Source organism: Leuresthes tenuis, unplaced genomic scaffold (genome assembly GCF_036924035.1).
Source record: "Leuresthes tenuis unplaced genomic scaffold, fLeuTen1.0.hap1 SCAF_4, whole genome shotgun sequence".
Lineage (NCBI taxonomy): Eukaryota > Metazoa > Chordata > Actinopteri > Atheriniformes > Atherinopsidae > Leuresthes > Leuresthes tenuis.
This window is the reverse complement of record NW_027325358.1, coordinates 18117854-18133564: the sequence shown is the minus strand read 5'-3', so window position 1 is coordinate 18133564 and position 15711 is coordinate 18117854. Positions and strand designations below refer to the sequence as shown.

Sequence of the window (15711 nt, the reverse complement as noted above, 5' to 3'; positions counted from 1 at the left end):
GATTTTTATAGCTCAAATGAAGAAAAAAAAAAGGTTTTTTATACCCTGAATAAACTGCAGATCTATTGTATTACTTCAGAGAAGAAATGCATGCAAGATAGTCTCCTAGGAAAAAGATAAATAAGACAACGGCAGAAGCATCATGACAGATGCAACACCTCCCACAGCCCCCCGCATGGCAATTATTCACACCCAGCCGGGGTCAAGCTCGTTGTGCCTGTGTCACCGCAGCGGGGGTGGGGGTGGTGCTTGGAGGGTGTGCAGTGCCCACTGTCATTATTAACTCAGGGTCCACTGGGCACAGGGTAGGAGCCGTGCATTTCAAAGTGCCTCGGTGGCTTTCATCTCTTAATCAAAATGTGGATCACACTGGATGGCCAACGGTTGTCAGCGTGTATGGATAAAAATCAAAGGCTATCTGTAAAACACTCAGTAGAAAGAAGGGCGACCCAAAAAATAGATATGCACATTATGTCAGAGGTCAGAAAGAGTGCAGTGGGAGGGGGGGTTATGCCTGGGGAAAACGATGCAACTCCCTCTTATGTCTCTTACTCTGCCTCACTCAGTTGCTGTCACTTAGCTTTTTTTTTTTCATTCCCTCTGCAGCTTTTTAAACACCTCACCACCACCACCCCCATCGCCTCTCACAGGCCTTGTGGGACTAAGGCACTGAGACAGCAGCGTAAAAGCAGGAGGGATGAGATGCCCGTGTACACACTCCATCTAGGTTGGCAGAGAGGTCAGAAGAAATAGAGTCTAGAGTTCCCTGGAGCAACTTCCTCACCTCTGCCTCCCTGGCTGCTCTGTGTCATCGGTTAGCCTTAAAGACCTGAAGAGGGTTCCATAACCCTGACTCCACCCACAAGCAAAAGGAAAACTTTGTGATCAAAGCAGCAGCATTCATTAAGACATAACATCATATCGTTCAAGTTCGACATCTTCTCGTCTCGCCTCATTCTCCTTGAATGATGTACTGACTAAGATGTCCGCCACTTGACACTGGACTGACATTGCAAGGAGCCATCTTGGCTCCTCTGGGAGTTGCCTGGGCTTGATTGTGCAGTCTGGGAGTGAAGTGAGACTGGCACCCAGGGGGCATCCATGTGGAGCCAGGGCGTGCAAGATTGTGGGGGAGTTAACTAAGCCGGCCCAGTCCCTCTGCATCCTGGCGGGGTCACAGGATGGCGCTCAGGGCGCTAATCATTTCAAATTATGAATTCCTTTTTAATTATGAATTATGCATAAATTTTTAATTAATCTAATGTTCTCAGGGTTTTTTTTTTCCCCCTCCAATCCTTGCTCAAGATCTCAATCTAATTACACAGCATTAAGTGGGAGAGTGGCAGTTGTAGCCTCGACCCTGGCGCTCGACCTCGGTTAACCTTTTTCCATCAATCTCGCTACTGTCTCCAAGCTCATCCTTTGATATTTTCCAACATGCAAAATGCATCTAAACATGGAGTGGGCCTTGTATACCTGACAACAGCATATTTGTAGAGCTTATTTGGTGTGTTGAAGCTGGGGAAAATAGTTTGTCACACTGCAACTTTACGAATGATAGAAAAATACGGTCTCACATGACTGTAACTGTGACATTCGCTTCGGCGAGTGAAAAGCTGAAACTACAGGCAGCGTGAGGAAATCTCTAGAGTTAGAAATCAACCCTTAATTCGTTTAGTGTCACCACAGCAACTTGGGACTAAAATTCGTGACCATTTTGTCAGTAAAAATAGCCCCTTCGCACTGACAAAGACAACTGAAAGCAAGAGGAAGATGCCTGGAGGTTACAGTTTTTCAACTCCGCTGACAAGTGACGGGATGTGGGTGACGAGAATTAATCTCTCCACAGCGATTGCTGAGGTGCCCTTGAGCAAATCATTTAGTTCCCGGCTGCTTTAGTGGAGCTAGTCAGAGGCCAGCAACAGTCATAATACACAGTATATGCTTTATGATCATACTGTATGTAATGGAAAGTTAGTGCTGAATCCACATGCTCCCAATACTGTGTAACTAAAATGGTCACAGTTCTTTGTGTGTGTCAAACAGCTGTGATTAGGATGTTCGTCTTTCTTTCTGCATGACAGATGTTATTGTTTAGAAGGCTACCTGTAGGCGAAACAAATCTGTTAAGTGCAGAACAAAGCGTGTCATTTTTTCATCAAATCGATCCAGAGAGCAACCTAAAAGCTGATTTTGATCAATCGGGTGCAGTCGTGTCCAGTTTAAAGTCACGAGGTGAAGGAAGTAGGTGAAAAGGCTCAAAGTCCACCATCTACTTCATTAAAAAAACTCATGGTAAATATTCTGTTTGCAAAGTTGGGAATGATCCAGTGTAGCGGTGAAGGCATGCGTGATATCTTCAATATGAACAACAGTTAAGCAGCTTAGTGACTTGTCTGGATCTACTCATGCACAACCTGTGCACTGTGATTCGGTTTGGACAGTGTGAACTCCTTCTATTCACTTCCTTTTTAAATAATAACTCCTGACTATTCACAACATGGCCGAACTGAATTCCAGACATTTCAAAATGCAGTAAAAACAGCTCAAAGACACACTGCAGCCTTGACTTGAAATGTACAAGTTATTTCTGATAACAGCGTAAAAGTATTAATAACTCAAATAACTTTAGGCAAACATCTTGCTGGAGATTAACATGAATGTCTCCATTATTCAAGTTGCAACTGCAGTGAGTAAAGAGAGCAGTGCAGTGAAGCAATTATTGATTTCGGAGCTGTTTTTCTATGTATTTGTATTCATTAAGATGCCAACTGCATGCACTGTCCTGATTACAGAGTCAAAATGAACAAACTTATCAATTAGTTGATCAATATATATATATCCACTGAAGTTATTCTACAAACAAATGCTCACTAGTTGCTACTTTTTGATAGTCTAAAAAGTATCTTCAGGTTTCTGACTTACAGAAAAATGGAATTGGAATGTAATTGCTATCTGTTGGCATTCCTGTAGATTGACTGAGGGTCAAAAATAGTTAACTGCAGAGATGGAATATCATTTTCTTTTTTCTTTTTTTAAACAAATATATAAATAAACTAACCTGAAAGCTTCATAAGCAGGTCAGTGGCCGTTTTGGTAGTGATGTCGGGGCTGAAGATGGAGGCTGTGGTTGGACCACTCGGACTTGATCTCACTCCAACTCCAACCAGGTCCAGGGAGTTGGCGCTGCTGCTGGCACGGTCCCTGCAGATGCTAAAGGGAGAGAGCACGGACAGGTCTCTCTCCTGTGGTTCCTCCTTGATGTGGACATGATTGGAGGAAGTCTCGACAGGAGGGGAAGTCTGCTGCTGGGTGTCTGAGTGCAGTGGAGACACCTCTGTTGCTCTCAGGTCTGTGGAACCACTGTCACCCAACAGGGAGCCCTCGCCCTCCGTGTCGGTTGTGAGCTCCTCTTTCACCTTGACGTCTGTGCGGGGAAAGTGCTGGTGGCAGCGCATGTGAAGCTTCAGGCTGAAATGTCGGGAGGAGGTGAAGGGACAAAGATCGCACTGAAACGTCTCACCCCGGTCCTGGTGCTGATGTACCTGCAGAAGGAGGGCAGGTTCAAGTTTAAGTATCGAATCACTCCTTCTCTCTGGCACTACAGGACAGCAGCAGGATTTAAATGCACCAGCAAGATAGTACAACAAACATGCAGCAGTGTTCAATCAGACGTGGAATGCGTGAGGAATTTAACACAAGCATGCAATTCCTTTAATGTTGGCAATCATATTCCCTGAGCTTTAATAGGCACCAATCAAAAGTAACTTTGCTGGGGGTAAGAGACACAGAGACACGAGATGGGGAAAAAAAACATATCCTCTAACCTTCATGTGGGACTTGAGATTGTCTTTGCGAGCACAGCGAAAGGGACACAGTGGACACTGATGGCTTTTCAAGCCCGTGTGAATGACCATGTGTCTCTTCCAATAGCTCTTGCGTTTGATGACCAGTCCACACACAGGACACTGGAATGGTTTGCCACCATCCTCAGGGGAGCCTTGAGGGAGCCAAAGAACATTGTTACTATTTAAAAAGGACATTTGTTGAGGTTTAGAATCTATACTTGAGTCTTTGTTATTCCAGAAATGCACCCTCATTTGTGTAAAGAAATTGAAAACATCCCTTAAATAAGGAAGCAACTCTCAACCTTGCTCAGATCTCTGAGGGACAACGTCTGCACACCTAATGATGAAAACTATCAAGGGAGAAGTCAGCTGGAGGCAATGGAACAATGAAAGTAAAAACTCAGGCATGTTTTAGTATCTCGATTATTGTTGTTGGCTTCATATCCGGCATCCATTACTGTTTAATTGGTCTTATTAGAAAGAGGCATGATTGCATTACAAATTCTACAAGGGCCTGTCAGGATGGCTTCATAAGTATTCCAGTGCTGTTCCTTGAAAAACATCTGGTAATCAGTGTTTGGTGAAATTACTGTGCTCAGCCATTCATTGACCTGAGGTGTAAAACCTCGAGACTGCCTATTTGCAACAATAAACCACCATCTGCGGCCCAACCTCTCCAAGCTCTGCAGAGATCACAACGCAAAAAATTACTCCTGCTTACTTGAAGTCAAGGCGAATGAAAACGAAATAAAACAGGAGGCTGGGATGTGAGTATGTGCGCTTGGTACGTTTTTGCTTTTGTTTAACAAGTCTGTTTCCCATGTAATTGCAGTCATGTATCAGAAAAAGGAAGTTTTCCGTAAGCATGTAGAGCACCAAACATTTTCTGTGACAGTTTTGTATTCTAACTGGCAAGGAATGACAATAAAACAAGACATGACAGTCAATAATCAAGGTCACATTTTTCAGTCTGGCGACCAAACAGCTACCTGCGTTTTTACAGCGCCGCCCGACCTTGACAGCACGCTGGGTTAGAGCAGACCCCCCTTTTTAGCATGCAGATCACAGAATATTACATCGACTGCCTCATCGGTCTGAAGTCAATCTGATCCAGCCATTTTAGGTTTGGCGGGGTTGCGACACAATCCTTCAAAAGTGCCCATCAATCTCTCTGAAAGCATTCAGTTCTCCCTTAAGACTACTTAGAGTCCAAAGCTGTCTCTTCATATAAAAGATCTTTGTGTGCACCATTGTCTAGGTTATATGTCTACATCTGAGCACATGCTTGCGTATTATTCTGCATGGCCGTTTGTGACTAACACAGAGAGGGGGAGAAAGTGTGAGAGGGAAAAAGAGTGTGTGCACGCATCTGTATCCAGTCAGTGGAAAGTATGATGTGTTTGGCCTTAAGTCTACTGTGCTGATCAGTGCAGAGGGCTCTGGTTAGCGGGGGCTGAAGCCAGGAGGAGGCTGCTGAGATGGATATGGACTCCAGGGTTTCCCGCTGTGCCGAGCACACACTGACGGCCCCCTTTTGGCAGTGCACACATCCGAGCACAAACGAGCTGCTTTGGGAAGGCAGTGAGGTCTCAGTCGGAACCCCCCCGTTGAGCACACAGACCATTTCCCAGACTAGAAGGCCAGCCAGGGCTGTTTTCTCTCGGTTATGCTCTCTGCTCAGCTGACAGTTAAGCTGAGGCTACACTACTTGCTACTTCAGCACCCGTGAGGTGAGAACAAAACTATTGCAAAGCTGGAGAAAACATTGAGGTTCAGAGTTCTGCTTTTCTGATGACATGTAATCTTTTTGGAGTTGTGGTTACATTACTCTTCTAGTGCTTATCCATGAGCATTAATAGCTTTAATTTACTTTTCATCTGCAAGTACTGAATGGAACAGAGCCTAATAAGGCACTATATGTTCTGATCTTCAATTCAATTTGTACCACTTTTTCTTGACTGAAGGAGGAGGAAACCTCTCCCTACATGAAGTGAAGAGGAGGATTATCTTGCACATTTGTCATCTCTTCAAATAAATATAATCAAATGTATCTCCAAACAAACATAGCATCACTTATTTTTAGTACAGCAACTTTGTGAGCCCGACTGTGTGTTTATCACAAGGCACAACTGTGTGTTATTCAAGAAATAATATCTCGAGTGGAAAAATATCTAAAAATGTACCCCAGCTAAGATGGGCTGTTTTCTTTGTTGGTGCAACCATTATTTAGATTTATGTGCAATAATTTTCATCCGGTGGTGTAGTGGTGCCTCGAGAGGTGGGTATGCTCTTAATTTAGGGCAATATTTTAGTGCACTGTCAAGCAAAGGATAAACGCCTTGTGTTTTAAACAGTGGCATATTCTGAGTACTTTGTCATTTAAGGTAACCCAAAAATAGGCCAGCAGTTTATGCACATTGCCACATGTCTTATGTTGCTCTCCAACAGTAACAGTAAGTATAAAAAAGAACGAGTGCTTAATCTCTTAATCACGTAATCTCAGGCGTGAACCTAACCATTTGATTCTTTGAGGGCAACACGTACAAACCAGTGAGGGGCGGAGACAGTCAGGTCATATCTTTACCTTCCACGAAAAATAAGAATTGACTTTTAAAACACTTGTGAATGTGCTCAATGATGACTCGAAAATAAAGTGGCTATGCCATGATGATGATAGTCACCTCAGAGATTTTTATGCATACACAATTACTTCTTTGGACATTTGGATTACCTGCTTGGTTGTTTGGTTTGCTTCTGCCCTTTGGAGTACAGGGCATCAACAACTCTAGGCTCTGGGTGGGCGTAGAGGGTGTGGATGCTTTCTGGTTCTTGTCCAACAGGGGCTTCACATCCTCTTGGAGGACCCCTGCAGGTGCCAAGGGGGAACCGTCCTTCTTCTCTGCCAACAGGTTTCCTGCTGCCCTGGCTGCCACCTCTTTTAGCAAGGCAGCAGAGGAGGTCATTGACACAAGAGAGAGAAAGGAACTTGCTGAGGCTTGGTGGTCTGAAGCAGCACTGGCTGTTGACGATGCTTGGCTCCTCTCACTGACTTTCTTGGAAAGAGCAGCGAGGGTAGAGCTAGCTGACTGTGGGCTAAACGGAGAGTTGAAGGCATCAAAGCGCACAACATCATCTCCTCGACCACCGCCGCCCAGGGTGGGCACTGCAGACGAGGCAGAGGTAGAGGAGGAGGAAGATGTCGTTGAGGAAGAAGCCACAGCGTTCTTGTCTTGAAGTACAGCATTGGCTGCTGCTTTTAACTTCTGGATTGCAGAGTCTGGGGACAGGCTGGAGCCACAGGGTGTAGAGCAGGTGGCCGGTGGCCACTTATCTGCTACACCTGCCCATACAAAGCCACTGCCATTGCTGGGGGTGATAGAGTTAAAGGGGTCATGGGGCTCTTGCTTAATGTTGGTGACTGAAGGTGCCAAGGAGGCAGGTGAGGCAGAGCCACTATTGTTGTTGTTATTGGCCAGTTTTCGGGCAAGAGCACTTAACTGCTGGGCATGGTGGGAAGATGGGGAGAGGGTCAACGGTGGGGCTAGAGCGATTGGAGGCGATTCTCCCCCAGCGCTTCCTCTGGGTGATCGGCCAAGGACCTCCCCAGTATCAAGTTTGAGCGACCCAGCTTCCAGGAGGCGCCGCAGGTTGCTGCTAAGGGGCTTTCCCAGGGCTCGAGATGCTGTCTCGCCGTACAGTGACGATACCACAGAGGAGAGTGTGTCCTGGGCCGAGAATGCACCTCCATCCAGACCCAGAAGTTCCAAAGAGGCACGATGGATGGGTGTCGAGCAACCCAGTGAGCTCTCAACTCCACAGGTATCATGATCCCCGGACCCAGCGCTGACCCCAGGTTGTTCATCAGGAGAGGAGCCCCTGTGCAGGAGGAGCTCATCCTGGGTGTCTCCAAAAGATGACGACTCTGAGCGCGTGTCAGAGGCATTCCCAAACCAGGCTTCCTCATCAACAGCAACGCCATCGGTCCCTCCTTCCTCATTGCCGTCCACATCTATGAGAAGAGAGAAATATTAAACAATTTATCCAGTGGCAAGTGGCTGTGCAAGTACTGTGCTGACAATACTTCAGTTTAAAAGTTTGTTTTTAATGCATGTTTACATTGTTTAAGAGCAACAAGAGAAATGTACAATGCAGTGTACTATTTTCAACTGTCATACACAACTTTACAAAACACTATTCAAATGGACGTTTAAAGCTTGAACAAGGAGACCAGTAAAAACAACTCCAAGTCTAAATTTCACCCTTTTTTACATGTAATGGCAGCTTTCCACATGGCACAAGAGTTTTGTGTAATTTAGTTTTTCTGTCCCTTTTTTTTTTAAACCACATTTTTCCCACCCTTGGTCTGGAAGAGCCTAGTAAAGGGGTTACCATGACAACGGGTCCTTCTGGGAGGCTAGACAGCAAAGATTAGGGTAATGGAGGTTACAGAACTAGATTAATATTCATGAGCCTGCAGATACCACCAGGGAGCCAATAAGGATAGGGTTAAGGTCACCAAGGGTCATTAATATACACTTCATATATCAATATTCATAAGCAAAACATTACAGCTTGCCAGACAAGGGCGAACAAAGAAAAGTGAATATTCCTGATACATATTAACAAACCTCCATAAGAATATGTCAAAAGCACCAAGCCTGGGTGAAACAAAATGTCAAAACTGACATTTTCTGTTTGCATTACTGTACACAACCTCCCAAACATCTGATACAAAGAAGCAGGCTGAGATTTATGAGAAAACTGGGTACTCATGCGTACTCATAAAGCAATAAAAGAATTACGAGAAATGTCTTAACACAAACATACATAGATCTACTCACACCAAAGCTGTCTTCACCCTAATGACCCTAACAGAGGCCTGGTGGGTTTACTCTCTGTTTACAGGCATAGGCAAACGGGTTGCCAAGCAACCCAGCCCAGCAACCTGTTGGGATTATGAAAGTTGGCTGACATCTGGCCAGCGTGGCTCACTGTGGTCCACGAGGGTGTACAAAAATCACAACCCACCATAACCACTATTCTCTTATTGCAACAGATATCAAACACTTCTGTATATCTTCTCAACGCTGAACAGTTCCGAAATACATCCACACTGCCCTCTTATATTTCATAGTAACACAACAAGCCAAAGTAACAGGCTGTGTTTGAAGCTTTAGGGCTTTCTACACAAGCCCACTTCTAGTAGACCTCACTCCAGTGGGCATTGCTTGTAGTGCATAGTCTGATCAACATATAGTGCAGGACACTTCTCCATTCGTATAAATGTTATAAAGGTGAACAAAAACACCAAAATGTACTGATTGTAAACCCCATTTCCCATAACCCCTGAAGCCATTTTGCCACCTGAGTAGGGTTAACAGAAATAAAGCAAAGTAGAAGCCAGTGTGTCCTGCAGGGTAGGGCTTGACCCATTTCCATGTGACATGTGAAAAGCAGCAAGAGTCACTAATGGCTATAATGTGGTTAGAGGGAAATCGCTATATTGTTGACCCAAGGTTTCAGCTCTGAGGCTGAACTTTCCTGCTTCCTAGGTTCACTCTTAAACCTTGGGGTTAGGTGCAGCTGAGCACAAGGCTGAGTACTACAGTGTAGTGATGAACTCCACTACCATGGCTCTATGTGTCACAGGCGAGCCACCCCCGTGGGCAGAATGACATTTTCCAAGGTCGTGATCTCCAGCCCAACCTCTGAGGCGGCTTCATCTGAGCTCTGTGCTCAACACTTCCGCCATAAGCTCCCCCTATGCAACGGGAAAAACGTATGCAAACTTTTAATGAAAATGCAAACGCATAGTCAAAATGACTTACTTAAGTCCTCCCTCCTCTGCATTGTTTCTGACACAGTCAACTGCTTTGCCTCTGGAACAGTGGCTGGGTTGGTGACAGTAACTACCCCAGCCCCCAAAGTGATGGAGACATGGAGATACAGGCTGAGGCGGCAAGCGTCTGCCACTGAAAGGGGACCATTTAGCGGTGTAATGGCGGGGATGACTTGCATGTTGAGACAAACAGCTGCAGGGTGCTCAGCAGTCTGGATCTGTTATCACTCACACACAAATGATTCACTGGTGCAGCCGTGGAGGACAGAGATGTATGGTGCCACCATATCATAGACAAAGTAAGACATCTAAGTCCAGGCTGAGTCTACATAAATGAAAGGCCAGAAAGAAGTCTTGAGCTTGACCAGAGATGCACACCAGACATCTCGATGAAGCATCTATGTAACTCACAGTGTTTGGAAAATTACTGCATTAATCAGTCAGAAAAAGGAACTGGGAGCTCACAGTCAGGAACTGCAGCTAAAAGCAGTTGGACTTTTCAGGCTGTTTCAGCACACAGTGCTCTCAACAATCCCCATTTGTGAACTTGGCAAGATTATATTGGCCAATGCTTAAATATACAAGTTCAGTACAGCCATCAGATTTTAGTTTATCTTAATAAAATAGAACGGGGAAGAGTGTGAATTAGAGAAAGGAAAGAAGAGCAAAAGACAGAGGTAAAGGTAGGTCAAGGGGTCATCCATCATATGACTTGAGGAAGGATGCTGACTGATTCATTCAGACACACACACACACACACACACACAAAGCTACTCTGTTGCTTAGCCGAGCACGAAAATTGCCATCACTGACCCCAGGCCTGAGAAGTGTAGGGCGAAGGAAACGAGAAGGCGAAAGGAGGGAAGGGACAGATATAAGGATGGTTAAGGGAGGGGTTGATTTGGCTGGGCAGGCAAGAAGAAGAGGCCATTAGCCGATTAAGGTTGGATGGGGGTGCATCAATACTGCGTCGATGTCAAAAGGAGAGTCATGCCCATGAGCTAATATAAGAATGAGAGAGAGAGAGACCGAGAGATGGAGGGAGAAGTAGTGCAGGTCAGGGAGTCACTAAAATCTCAAAGACTGCTGACCGCAAAGCCCTACAAAGTGAGGCAACATAAAAGACTGCCACAACGTACTCAGACTAAAGCCATCACATTTACATCACCAAAATGATTAGCCTTTCTTCCCTGCTAAGGTTCGGTGGGTGATGATTGTACGTGTACGTGTGTGTGTCTTTATGGGTGGGTTAAGGGGTTTAAGCAGAGGGTAAGGATGGAGGAAGGAAAGCAGTGAGCATGGAAGAAGTGAAGAAGTGAAGAAGGAGCTGTGTTGGTAATTAAGTGTCCGGCTGAGCCCTGGCGGGGCTTGCCACGGCCACGGGCTATGCTAATGAGAACGCCCAGCGGTCAGGGCTGCCTTATTAAGCACTCGCTGGACAATATGGTGGGAGAGATGCACCACTGGCTGGCTCAAGTCTCAGCAAATGACTAAGACTCCCGAAGAGGAAGGTAATTCCATTAATTGGGACAAACTGGATCAGGATCACATCTCTCTCCTCTTTGCATGATCTGTCACTTCCTTGATCTCTTTTACACCAACATGCTTTTCTTTTGTTCCTTTCTCACACTCAAATCCCTTTCTCCCTCTCCATGACAGGAAAATGCAATTATGCAAAAATATATCAATAAATAACTGTAAGGATAGGCCGTCAATCCGTTTCTCATCAGGAGCAATCGCGTTACCTCCGCTGGTAGCTGATGACACATGAGCGAGACAAGTGACGAGGCCAAATGTTATCCAGCACAGTGGACAACTTCTATACTTTTGATAAACTTAGAAATGGTTTGATGGCCTGTCTATAATGTTGTAAAGCAACAGCACTCCCTTTTTTGGCAGGGCTTAACAATATGTGAAGCTTATATCCACTTTTACTTTAGTCTGATAAGCTGGCATGTTCTTCCTATAAAATATCTGAAAATTTAAATAAATTTTGTTGACACGCTAAGCCTACCAGGTCTTGATCCGTGTTCTTTTAAGACATTCAAATTTTTCGCTGTCAAATTTTCTTAAGTCTGAATTAACATTTCTGTTCAACCGTTGGTTATTTCGTCCAACTTGCATCTGTGACAAAAACACTCAGAGCTCATCTTTGAGTTGGAATCTGAGGTGAGCCGATATGCTCGGCGAGGATCAGGGTTCAGGCTGCAGGGCTATATATACTGGTGGTTGAGTCGTATTGAAATGTAGTGCAAATTACCATGTGTGTATTTTCAGCCTTGGCCTCCGTGGTTTGTGGGTACTTTGGGCGGCGTGCCAGAGGTGAAACAGGAAGGAGAAGTGTTCTTGGAAGAGAATGAGACAACTGAGAGACTGAGACCTCTGAAATTCCTCAATGCAGATGAAGTGCACTTTACCCCATGGTTTATTTTTCACTTCCATTTTTAGCGTCTCATATTTACAAAAAAAATAAATAAAAAAATGTATGCGCTTGCTCATAACATCAGATGTGTCATCAAATCAATGGGCCCAAACTGCTCGAGGGAGAGAGGCGCTCCATCTACTGCATTTGAGCAGCATAAAACCGCAACGTTACAAAGTTCATCATTAAATATCACGTGTCAGCCGCTTTGAGGTGCAACAGCAAAAAAAAAAAAAAAGTGACACTAAGTTCAGCCGTTTTTAAAAAAGGATTTCATCAGATCATCTCCAGCTGAACACGTGTTTGGCAACGTTGGTTTACTAAACTTTGGTGGACCGTACACCTGCCGTACACACCTGAACAGCTGCTCATGGGGCCCATTATCAAAAACTGAATCTGAAAAGAGTGCAATTTCCAAACCTGTTCTCCAAAACAAACACACTACACGTAAATGTGTCTGCGGCCAAGCAGCACAGTCCACGAATTCAGTTCACCTGCACTGATGTGTCCCTAACAACTAATTGAGCTGTATAAATAAATCACCCAAAAAAACACAACCATAACAATTCACCTCACTGTGGCAACACCCTGTGACTGTGTTAAACACAGAAAGCTTCTCACTAAATGATTCCGATCATCATTCCAGCTGTATTTCACATGCCGGGCTTGAAAATCAACCAGCATCAGAGCGCTAATGACACTAATAGGTGAGTGAAAAACGGGCCAACGCTTGCTGTCTATCACTGTCCCAAAAACTGCATCAGAATATTTGAAATATGTATCGCACATGAAAATGTCAAATCCAATCTCTGTCTACCAGTCCCCGTTTCAACTGGGCGGACAAAGGGCAGACAGTTTCTAATCACGGTGCGATGCTATCAGAGATGTTAAACGATGTTTGTGCATTTAACGTCTCGTTTTTTTCCAAAAGGTTTACAAAGAAAAGGATCGAAAAAGACAGAACTATGAAAAGTCTGCCAGAGTGGTGCGTTCGTGTGTCAATATAAGAACTATGTTGGCGTTTTATGGCGCATGTTGGCCAAACTACACGAGTTCTCAAACAACGACTGCAGAGTTAAATACCTCAAATGAGGTCTCTAAAACTACCTGTAGACAATATAGAATTGCTTATCTATAACGCTACACAAGTGGTTCACGTATACAAATGAAGGTGAAGAGACACCAAAGAAATCTGAATTATAATGAGAAACCTGAGAAAACTCTATGGACAGGTTTGTTTAACCATTACGTTTTATCCCAAGCTTCATTCAAAGACCTCAGTGTGGAAGGTGATGCAGTCTCTGAAAAGCTACTGTTACAGCTAGCTGTATTATCTTCTTCAGCCTTTGAAATCTCAACTTTAACCCATTTGTGCAGTTGATTTCACATGTAGAGTCAGATTAAAGATGCGCTGGCTGTGATGACTTATGATGGCATTCATCTGCTTTGTAACAATAGCCTGCCAACATGTAGCTAACTTCACTAAAGCTCATAAATGACAGCCAAACTTGAAGGAAAAATATTCCACGCAGAAATATATTTTCTCATTTACTGTATTTGGAAATGGAGCTTTTTTCTTTTCTTTTTCATCCTGTTATTTTTGGCCTTGGTGAGAGAAATTAGTCGGCTGGTTAGATGACACAGGTGCTGAGCTGACACGTGCATGTTTAGCCTCCAGCATTTTGTTAAAAATGCATGTATCTGTGATGGTATATGCCCAAGGACCCCTACTGGAGATAGTACCTTTCATGCAAGGGATTTGAACCCAGATCTCCCACATGAAAGGTGGCAATCATACCACTACACTATCCAGTACCCTATAGGTATAGTAGTGTGTATCTGTGATGGTATAGTGTGTATCTGTGATGGTCGTGTATCTGTGATGGTCGTGTATCTGTGATGGTATAGTAGTGTGTATCTGTGATGGTATGGTTGTGTATCTGTGATGGTATAGTGTGTATCTGTGATGGTATAGTGTGTATCTGTGATGGTATAGTGTGTATCTGTGATGGTATAGTGTGTATCTGTGATGGTATAGTAGTGTGTATCTGTGATGGTATGGTTGTGTATCTGTGATGGTATAGTGTGTATCTGTGATGGTATAGTGTGTATCTGTGATGGTCGTGTATCTGTGATGGTATAGTAGTGTGTATCTGTGATGGTATGGTTGTGTATCTGTGATGGTATAGTGTGTATCTGTGATGGTATAGTGTGTATCTGTGATGGTATAGTGTGTATCTGTGATGGTATAGTGTGTATCTGTGATGGTCGTGTATCTGTGATGGTATGGTTGTGTATCTGTGATGGTATAGTGTGTATCTGTGATGGTATGGTAGTGTGTATCTGTGATGGTATAGTGTGTATCTGTGATGGTATAGTGTGTATCTGTGATGGTATGGTTGTGTATCTGTGATGGTATGGTTGTGTATCTGTGATGGTATAGTGTGTATCTGTGATGGTATAGTGTGTATCTGTGATGGTATGGTTGTGTATCTGTGATCGTATGGTTGTGTATCTGTGATGGTTGTGTATCTGTGATGGTCGTGTATCTGTGGTATGGAGAGCTTGCATATGTGTGAACTGATTCAGTTCAAATGTACAATGCAGAGCCTTCACAAAGTGATGTTAATGGACATCAACAACTGTTTTCTTAATAAATGTGTACATTTCCCACAGAATGAGTTTATATTTGTAGCAGTATGAGGTGGGAGGCGGGTTGTATATTACAACACTAGCTTACAATGCACTTTTTACTTATTAATATTTCAATTCAGTATTAAGTTGATAAGTCAACGGTCGTGTGCTCCTCGTTCATTCTGCCATGAACAGACTGCGGTCGAGGAGGCAGCCACCACATCACATTTAAGTCCTTACCATCGCTAATGCTCCGATACCAGCACTCCTCCTCTGTGCTTGAAGCAACAAGGAGCAGCACCTGAGACAGATACTTTTGCACACAAAGTATTTGAGGTTTGTTCGAAAGGTTGCCACATTTTTCTCTGGGGCGATTTTGGCTGAAGGTTTCTGGAAAGCGGTCTGAAAGCTGCTACGTCTAGTTGGCAACGGTAGCGAGGGTTTCCTACCGTCACGGAGCCTTGATCTGGTATGTTTGCGTGTGTGTGTGAAAACATAAAAATATGTGCGCGGCTTTTAAAGAAAAAAACTGAACGGCACGCATAAATATTAACATTGTGCGGGAAAACCTGCTTCCTGATGTCATTCTAGAATAAAAACTAAAATAAAACTACCTCCATACTTTCCATCCAATGTTGTGAAATCAAATGCACTCAAAATAGATGACCACTTTAGGGTTTAAAGTGCACAAAAATGCTGAAGAGCAGAAGTTTCCCAATGTCTGCCAGAACCAGACATTATACCATTAGTTGGGCTCTATATGGGTTCCATGGGTTCCATTCAATTACCACAGGTTTGCTGAACATGACGTGAAGAGGTGGGATCGGTCCCAGCCCCCGTGAACTGGACGAAGCAGGTATAGAAAATGGATGGATGGATACGAGCGGAGAGGAAAACTTGCTAATACGACATTGATCATAACGGTTATCTTATTTTGTAGATTTACTGGCTTGTGTTGTGCCTTCCAA

The 15711-nt window shown here is 44.1% G+C and overlaps 1 protein-coding gene across 2 annotated transcripts in view; it reads right to left on the bottom strand.

The window, feature by feature from the left end:
* The window catches only part of znf827 (zinc finger protein 827), a 63922-nt gene that overhangs the window by 34515 nt on the left and 13696 nt on the right, over window positions 1-15711 (bottom strand). For both annotated transcript variants that reach the window (XM_072384897.1, XM_072384898.1), the window contains exons 2-4: window positions 6580-7857; window positions 3828-4000; window positions 3062-3545 (exon numbers count right to left, since the gene is read on the bottom strand). In XM_072384897.1, coding sequence (XP_072240998.1) covers window positions 3062-3545; window positions 3828-4000; window positions 6580-7857 — 1935 coding nt within the window. The remainder of the gene's footprint in view (window positions 1-3061; window positions 3546-3827; window positions 4001-6579; window positions 7858-15711) is intronic.